Raw genomic sequence first — 9,987 nt, forward strand, 5'->3', positions numbered from 1 at the left:
AGACTCGGATATAATGCAGCCCCCAGGTAGACTCTAATATAATGCATACCCCAGGCAGACTCTAATATAATGCAGCCTCCCATAGGCAGACTTTAATATAATGCATTCCCCAGGCAGAATCTAATATAATGCACCCCCCGGGCAGACTCTGATATCATGCACCCCCCATAGGCAGACTTTAATATAATGCATCCCCCAGGCACACTCTAATATAATGCAGCCCCCAGGCAGACTCTGATATAATGCACCCCCCATAGGCAGACGCTAATATAATGCATCCCCCAGGCAGACTCTGATATAATGCAGCCCCCAGGCAGACTCTAATATAATGCAGTCCACAGGCAGACTCTGATATAATGCAGCCCCCAGCAGACTCTAATATAATGCATCCCCCAGGCAGACTCTAATATAATGCAGCCCCCATAGACAGACTTTAGTATAATGCAGCCCCCAGGCAGACTCTAATATAATGCAGCCCCCAGGCAGACTCTAATATAATGCAGCCCCCAGGCAGACTCTAATATAATACAGCCCCCATAGACAGACTTTAGTATAATGCAGCCCCAGGCAGACTCTAATATGATGCAGCCCCCAGGCAGACTCTAATATAATACAGCCCCCATAGACAGACTTTAGTATAATGCAGCCCCAGGCAGACTCTAATATAATACAGCCCCCATAGACAGACTTTAGTATAATGCAGCCCCCAGGCAGACTCTGATATAATGCAGCCCACAGGCAGACTCTAATATAATGCAGCCCCCAGGCAGACTCTGATATAATGCAGCCCACAGGCAGACTCTGATATAATGCAGCCCCCAGGCAGACTCTGATATAATGCAGCCCCCAGGCAGACTCTAATATAATGCAGCCTCCCATAGACAGACTTTAGTATAATGCAGCCCCCAGGCAGACTCTGATATCATGCACCCCCCATAGGCAGACTCTAATATAATGCATCCCCCAGGCAGACTCTGATATAATGCAGCCCCCAGGCAGACTCTAATATAATGCAGCCCCCAGGCAGACTCTGATATAATGCAGCCCCCAGGCAGACTCTGATATAATGTAGCCCCCAGGCAGACTCTAATATAATGCAGCCCCCATAGACAGACTTTAGTATAATGCAGCCCCCAGGCAGACTCTAATATAATGCAGCCCCCAGGCAGACTCTAATATAATGCAGCCCCCAGGCAGACTCTGATATAATGCAGCCCCCAGGCAGACTCTGATATAATACAGCCCCCATAGACAGACTTTAGTATAATGCAGCCCCCAGGCAGACTCTAATATAATGCAGCCCCAGGCAGACTCTAATATAATGCAGCCCCCAGGCAGACTCTGATATAATGCAGCCCTCATAGACAGACTTTAGTATAATGCAGCCCCCAGGCAGACTCTGATATAATGCAGCCCCCAGGCAGACTCTAATATAATGCAGCACCCCCTAGGCAGACTCTAATATAATGCAGCCTCCCATAGACAGACTTTAGTATAATGCAGCCCCCAGGCAGACTTTAGTATAATGCAGCCCCCAGGCAGACTCTGATATAATGCAGCCCCCAGGCAGACTCTGATATAATGCAGCACCCAGACAGACTTTAATATAATGCAGCCCCTGGGCAAACTCTAATATAATGCAGCCCCCAGGTAGACTCTAATATAATGCAGCCCCCAGGCAGACTCTAATATAATGCACACCCCAGGCAGACTGTAATATAATGCAGCCTCCCATAGGCAGACTTTAATATAATGCATTCCCCAGGCAGAATCTAATATAATGCACCCCCCAGGCAGACTCTGATATCATGCACCCCCCATAGGCAGACTTTAATATAATGCATCCCCCAGGCACACTTTAATATAATGCAGCCCCCAGGCAGACTCTGATATAATGCAGCCCCCAGGCAGACTCTGATATAATGCATCCCCCAGGCAGACTCTAATATAATGCAGCCCCCATAGACAGACTTTAGTAGTATAATGCAGCCCCAGGCAGACTCTAATATAATGCAGCCCCCAGGCAGACTCTAATATAATGCAGCCCCCAGGCAGACTCTGATATAATGCAGCCCCCAGGCAGACTCTGATATAATACAGCCCCCATAGACAGACTTTAGTATAATGCAGCCCCCAGGCAGACTCTAATATAATGCAGCCTCAGGCAGACTCTAATATAATGCAGCCCCCAGGCAGACTCTGATATAATGCAGCCCCCAGGCAGACTCTGATATAATGCAGCCCTCATAGACAGACTTTAGTATAATGCAGCCCCCAGGCAGACTCTGATATAATGCAGCCCACAGGCAGACTCTAATATAATGCAGCACCCCCTAGGCAGACTCTAATATAATGCAGCGTCCCATAGACAGACTTTAGTATAAGGCAGCCCCCAGGCAGACTTTAGTATAATGCAGCCCCCAGGCAGACTCTGATATAATGCAGCCCCCAGGCAGACTCTGATATAATGCACACCCCAGGCAGACTTTAATATAATGCAGCACCCAGACAGACTTTAATATAATGCAGCCCCTGGGCAAACTCTAATATAATGCAGCCCCCAGGCAGACTCTAATATAATGCAGCCCCCAGGCAGATTCTAATATAATGCAGCCCCCAGGCAGACTCTAATATAATGCCGCCCCCAGGCAGACTCGGATATAATGCAGCCCCCAGGCAGACTCGGATACAATGCAACCCCCATAGACAGACTTTAGTATAATGCAGCCACCAGGCAGACTCTGATATAATGCAGCCCCCAGGCAGACTCTAATATAATGCAGCACCCCCCAGGCAGACTCTAATATAATGCAGTCTCCCATAGACAGACTTTAGTATAATGCAGCCCCCAGGCAGACTCTGATATAATGCACACCCCAGGCAGACTTTAATATAATGCAGCCCCCAGGCAGACTCTAATATAATGCAGCCCCCAGGCAGACTCTAATATAATGCAGCCCCCAGGCAGACTCTGATATAATGCAGCCTCCATAGGCAGACTCTAATATAATGCAGCTCCCAGGCAGACTGTAATATAATGGAGCCCCCAGGCAGACTCTAATATAATGCAGCGCCCAGGCAGACTCTAGTATAATGCAGCCCCCATAGACAGACTTTAGTATAATGCAGCCCCCAGGCAGACTCTAATATAATGCAGCCCCCAGGCAGACTCTAATATAATGCAGCCCCCAGGCAGACTCTGATATAATGCAGCCCCTCACTCTCCGCAAGGAGAAACGGTACTACTTGGATCATGGGAGAAGTCATGAAATTCAGGAAAAAAGTGACAGATGCTCAGTATCTCCCAATGGTCCGTAGAGTAAAGTTTTGGCGCTAGCAGGACCTGCGTGATGTGCGCGATCACGTGATAGTAACGTGATGAAGGCTGCTGCATTTCACAAAGAGGACCAAGAATCCAACGCATTTCGGAAATCAATCAGTTTCCTTCTTCAGGGTAGGATTACCTTGATTATCTGTTTTTATACTAAGCATTGCTGGCATTTTTGATCAAGCCAAACAATTTCGCCCCTTACCCTTACACTCCTTGATTCATTATTATTGCATATTTAACCACAGCGCAAATAATTATTCTTATAAAATTATTAGATCTCGAAAAACTAATAAGTTTTGTAATTTAAGTCACGGTAAATTTCCCTACCATTCAATCTGTACTGCAACTTGGGGTTCTGTTTATATTTTTTTGAGAATCCCAGTACATGATGGGATACCCAAAGGAATCGTCATCTGCTGGCAAAAACTGCTCTCACTCCCCTTTCTGCCCTGAAACGAAGTGTCATCGTGGGGAAGGGGGGTCTGTGACATCTCTATCTTGGTTCTGGCCTGAGTTATGAGGAGACATGTAAAGGCATGCAACACAGAAATTAGCATTTTTTCAAAACTTTGAAAATAAAAAAAACCCCTAAATTATATAGAATTATTTTCTTCACATTTTGCATTTTCTAACACACTATCACCATAGACCAGTCTCAAAAGAATTAAAAATAAAACCATCCCTCGACCAAAACTGTGCTGCTAACTATAGACTTGTCTCTAATCTTCCCTTCATCTCTAAACTCCTTGAACGCCTGGTCCACTCCTGTCTTATCCGCTATCTCTCAGATAACTCTCTTCTCGACCCTCAACAATCTGGTTTCCGCTCTTTACTCTACTGAAACTGCTCTCACTAAAGTCCTAATGATCTAATAACAGCTAAATCTAATGGTCACTACTCCATGCTAATGCTCTTGGATCTCTCCGCATCATTCGACACTGTGGATCATCAGCTCCTCCTCACTATGCTTCGCTCCGTCGGCCTCAAGGACACCGTTCTCTCCTGGTTCTCCTCCTATCTCTCTGATTGCTCCTTCACTGTATCTTTTGCTGGCTCCCCCTCCTCTCACCTTCCCCTTAGTGTTGGGGTTCCTCAAGGATGAGTCCTAGGCCCCCTCCTCTTCATATACTGTCCCTATTGGACAATCAGTAGATTTGGTTTCCAGTATCATCTCTATGCTGATGACACCCAATTATACACTTCTTCTCCTGATATCACCAGTGATTGTCTTACCGCTGTCTCTGACATCATGTTCTCCCTCTATCTGAAACTGAACCTGTCAAAAACTGAACTCTTCAGGCTGGACCTTTCTACGTGCCTCCCTGAAGCAACTGGGAGAGGGACCTAACATGTTGGAGAGGATTTTTGCTCTGTATCATAGGCCTACGGCCCGTCTTAGAGTGAACGGTACCCTTTCCCCGCCCATTGACATAAGAAACGGGACCCGTCAGGGTTGCCCCCTTTCCCCCTTACTTTATATCCTTGCGATGGAGCATCTGGCAGTGGCATTACGGAAGACACCTGATATTGAGGGTCTGCGGATTGGCCAACATGAGTTTAAGATATCCCTGTATGCGGATGATTTATTGCTGTACATTACCAACCCGACCGTGGCTTTTCCTGTACTCCTCCGAGAGTTCTGTAGATTCGGGGAGGTTTCAAACTTTAAAGTCAACTACCCCAAGACGGAGGCGCTCAATGTCTCCCTACCTGATGATCTAGTCTCTCAGGTCCAGGCGTCCTTCTCTTTTAAGTGGAAGACCGATGCCTTAAAATATTTAGGAGTCTTAATACCTGCTGACATTAGCGCAACATATGCTCTGAACTACGTCCCGCTCCTGCAGAGAACTATCTCGGACCTTAAACGGTATGGCAGACCTCAGCTTTCTTGGTTCGGACGGGTGAGAGTGGTCAAAATGGATATTTTACCCCAATTCCTCTATCTTTTTCAGACTGCTCCAGTGCAGGTTCTGGATTGCTTTTTCAGGCGCCTGCAGTCGGCCATCAATAGCTTTATTTGGGGAACTAAGAAGCCGCGGACTCGATTCTCAGTGTTAGTGAGAGCCAAGACTAAAGGGGGGTAGGCCTTCCTGATTTTAAACCTTATTATCAGGCAATCTTCCTCTCTAGGATTGTCGACTGGAGGTTCAGTGATGCTCATAAACAGTGGGTGCTCCTGGAGAAACTTTTATCGCCCTCTTCTTTGTACTGGCTGCCTTGGCTGGGGGGGACTGGACGCCCACGTGTGTCGAGTTTTGCTCCACTCACGCAGATTGTTTTGAGGTTCTGGGATAGATCCTATGTGAAATTACACCTGACCTCCCGTTTGAGCAGACTGAGTCCCCTTTTTGACAATCTGGCCTTTCCCCCGGCAATGAATAGATCTACGTATCTGTGTTGGTCACGACTTGACTGGGTGGGTCTGGGTCAGGTGAAGGATAAGCTTGCGGGGCTCTGCGGCGTGTGGGGGTTACGAGGTTCTGGTCTTACGACACCGCTGTCCTGGCTAGAGTTTCTGCAATTGCGGAGCTTTCTTTCCAGTGTGCCGATGGGAGCGCTGACGCCATTTGAGTCCATGATGCTCCCTACCGAGGGTCCCTCCCACGTGGTTTCGGTGCTCTATGGCCTGGTCTTGAATTCACTTCCCCCTACTACGCTTGGATTTATGGAGGCTTGGGAGAGGGACCTGGGGATCACCTTTTCTGAGGCGGATAGTCTGAAAATCTTCACTCTTGCACATAAGATGACAATGTCCAGTCAGGTGCAGGAGAGGAATTATAAATTACTGACATGCTGGTATAGGTGTCCCACCCTTCTCCACAGGATTAACCCGGAGATCTCAGACGCCTGCTGGAGATGTGGCTCCACCACGGGCTCTATGCTTCATGTTTGGTGGTCCTGTGGTCCCCTGCAACCCTTTTGGAACTCAGTTTTCAATGCCTTTCATTTGATGACTGGGGTCCGCCACGAGCCCTCCCCCCAAATGGCCCTACTGTCCCTGATACCCAGTTCGATAGCTTCCGTTAAAAAGGGGATCCTGAGATTTTGTCTCATAGCTGCCAGGGCAGTTATTCCCCGACATTGGAGGTCCACTGAGGTCCCCTCCACAGAGGAATGGATAGCTGAAATGGATAGATTACATCGTCTGGAGTCGCTGGTGGCGGGTGATGGTGATGCTGCATATGACCAGGGATGCACCTGGTTCTTCTGGCAATCCTTCAAGGAGAGCACAGGGTTCCTGACTTGGCTGCGTACATACTCATAATTCTCAATACGTGGGCGTGTACATTACTGGGTCTCCCTTAACCCCCTCCTTACTTCCCTTCTCCCCCATTCCCCCCTTTTTTTCCTCTTCTTCTCTTTCTTTCCTTTTCTCCTATCTCTACAATTGCTTTTCTTACTGTATTCTGTATATAAGGTCCCTGTCCCGAGGTGATTCTCAAAATGAGAAGCATGTACCCTTTATGTGCAAGAGTCCTTGTTCAACTACACGTGTGCTGTGTTCTCAATGGCATAATGTATAGCTCTGGACATTGTAATGATTCTTTTTATTGATTTTCCTGTTTAAAATTTCATTAAAATTTCAATAAATAAATTTACTGAAAAAAAAAAAAACTGAACACCTTGTGTTTTCTCCCTCTACTAACCTACCTTTGCCTGACATTGCCATCTCCGTGTGTGGTTCCACCATTACTCCCAAGCAACATGCCCTCTGCCTTGGGGTCATACTTGATTCCGAGCTTTCATTCACCCCCCACATCCGATCACTGGCTCAATCTTATCTGCATCTCAAAAACATTTCTAGAATTTGCCCTTTTCTTACTTTCGACTCTGATTTGATTCTCGTCTGGACTATTGTAACTCTCTACTAATCGGCCTCCCTCTTACCAAACTCTCCCCGCTCCAATCTGTCCTGAATGCTGAAGCCAGGATAATTTTCCTCACAAACCGTTACACCGATGCCTCTACCTTGTGCCAGTCATTAGACTGGTTAGTTACCCATCCACTCCAGAATCCAGTACAAAACTATTACCCTCATCCACAAAGCTCTCCATGGTTCAGCACCACCCTACATCTCCCTGGTCTTAGTCTACCACCCTACCCGTGCTCTCCGTTCTGCTAATGACCTGAGGTTAACATCCTCAATAATCAGAACCTCCCACTCCCGTCTCCAAGACTTTTCAAGGGCTTCGCCAATTCTTTGGAATGCACTACCCAGGTTAATACGATTAATCCCCACAGTTTTAAGCGTGCCCTAAAAACTCATTTGTTCAGACTGGCCTACCGTCTCAATGCATTAACCTAACTATCCCTGTGTGGCCCATTAAACCATAATCAGCTTCCTCGCATCATGTTCTCATACACTTTATGCAGTTAATAGCCATCTGTGTCTGTACTGTAACATATTTAGGCTGTTAACTTTCATGCAGCTTTACATGAACACCCGAGCCTTACACTATGGCCGGTCCGAACAACGAAAGCAATTGTTACCATCTACCTCTCGTGTCTCCCATTTTTCCTCATAGTTTGTAAGCTTGCAAGCAGGGCCCTCACTCCTCTTGGTATCTGTTTTGAACAGTGATTATTGTTATGCTGTTATGTCTATTGTCTGTACAAATCCCCTCTATAATTTGTAAAGCGCTGCGGCATATGTTGGTGCTAAATAAATTATTATTATTACTATTATTATTAAAAATATAGAGGAAAATTGTGCTGGTTCACTTGAAATAGAATGACCCAAATGCAAAGGAAATGTGTCATCTTTTAGATTTTTGTACCTCATTAATGTTTGATATTGTTGGACATCTTAGTTACCATCCCATACTTTATTTATTTCAGACGATGCCTCACCATTGTCCCTGGATCAGAAGTACACATTTGACATCAGCACTTTGTCTTCGTTGGATGAAATAATAGGGGCTGAGTTAAGAATTCTACGCAAAGCCCCAGAAAACATTAGTGGGATTCTTCCAAAGTCTGGAAGTCTGGTTCATCTATATCTTTACACCTGTGCCACCACTTGGCAAGAAGCCACACTTCTAGACTCTCGTTCTGGAGACTTAATGGACACTTTCTCAAAGTGGGAGGTATTTAATGTCCTGAAGGTTATAGGTAAAAATAGAAAGGGTCCCAGTGACTCATTGTGTTTTATGTTGAAGATGGTCTCTGATCTCACGTTATCCTACTTGCCACTGATCCATCTTGGGTTTCATCGCCTCGGTCTGTCAGATCCTGAAAAAGCGCTACTGGTGGTCTCCTCCTACTCTAGGAGGAGAGAGAACCTTTTTAAGGAGATCAGAGACAAGATAAAATCCATGGAAAACCCAAAAATGATAGACCCAACAGATTACAGCCAAAGATCCATCATCAAAAGAAGAAGGAAACGGCAAACTCTACCAAACAGGACAACGCACAACAATAAAGGGCAAGGCAAGAGATCTAAGACTAGATGTAGTAAGAAGCCCCTTCATGTCAATTTTAAGGAACTGGGCTGGGATGACTGGATCATAGCCCCACTGGATTACGAAGCTTATCACTGCGAAGGAGTGTGTGATTTCCCATTGAGGTCACATCTGGAGCCTACTAACCATGCCATTATTCAAACTTTAATGAACTCTATGGACCCCGAGTCCACTCCACCAAGCTGCTGCGTCCCTTCTAAACTCAGCCCAATCAGTATTTTATATATAGACTCTGGTAATAATGTAGTCTACAAGCAGTATGAGGACATGGTGGTAGAAAACTGTGGTTGCAGGTAGCACTCGTTGCTGCCTATAAATATATATGTATATGCCTTCTGTTCTTGTTAACTCAAAACAAAATCACAAGCAAAAAAAGTCAAGCCAAGGTCACCTTAAAAGTGTTTTGGTTCTCCTGTGTGACACTCCAAATTCTCCTAAATGTCTTTAGATATGATGCATATGACAGGGTGTACAAATTTCGGGAGCCAGGTGGTGAAAGCACCAAGAAATACCATTATGGCTCCTTTCATTTTGGGTTGTCTGCCAAACTTTTTCATATCTGCTTCACTTAAAACCTTTGTAGCATCCTGGAGTTTGTCTAACTCGTTCCCTTCTTCTCTCAAAAAGTTAAAAACCTTCTTAAGTCCACACTTGCCAGAGAGCGGTAAAAACTGCTGTGATCAGAGTTTTACCCAAAACTGTAGTTGTCAACTTTCATGGCTGGCATTAAAATGTTGTATACTGTATAATGGTCAGCTCTAGGTTACCGCAGGTAATGCATTTTTTTTCGAAGGACTGTAAAATGTTGGACTCAAGGGGTCTTGAATGTGGCCCCTGACTCTTCAGAAGAGTCACTACATCTATATTCCCTACTGATATCCCCCACCATATTGCCTCTCATAATCAAAAATGAAAAAAAATAATGTTCCAGCACTAATGATCAACCAAATTTGGTGGTAGTATCTAAGGATCTGTGCCATCGGCCTTGTTTTGTAGACAGTAAAACCGATGGAACTCCACAAAAGCGTGGCAAACTATTTTGAGCCACTGCTCAAAGACGGCATGGTGACCCTATAATTTCTGATGCAACTCATTGTTATTTCTTATGTAAGGCTTATCGATACGGAGAGGAAAGGTTTGGTTCTGGCATATTTGGACAAAAGGGCGTTTAGAGTAGAAATGACATGTATATTA

The 9,987-nt window shown here is 45.6% G+C and overlaps 1 protein-coding gene across 1 annotated transcript in view; it reads left to right on the forward strand.

The window, feature by feature from the left end:
- Nucleotides 1-9,698, forward strand: part of GDF7 (growth differentiation factor 7) — a 49,981-nt gene extending 40,283 nt beyond the window's left edge. Inside the window, exon 2 of the mRNA XM_069728147.1 lies at nt 8,171-9,698. Coding sequence (XP_069584248.1) covers nt 8,171-9,090 — 920 coding nt within the window. The 3' untranslated portion in view covers nt 9,091-9,698. The remainder of the gene's footprint in view (nt 1-8,170) is intronic.
- The last annotated feature ends 289 nt before the right edge of the window (nt 9,699-9,987 follow it).

The sequence above is a fragment of the Ranitomeya imitator genome, chromosome 5, assembly GCF_032444005.1.
Source record: "Ranitomeya imitator isolate aRanImi1 chromosome 5, aRanImi1.pri, whole genome shotgun sequence".
Classification (NCBI taxonomy): domain Eukaryota; kingdom Metazoa; phylum Chordata; class Amphibia; order Anura; family Dendrobatidae; genus Ranitomeya; species Ranitomeya imitator.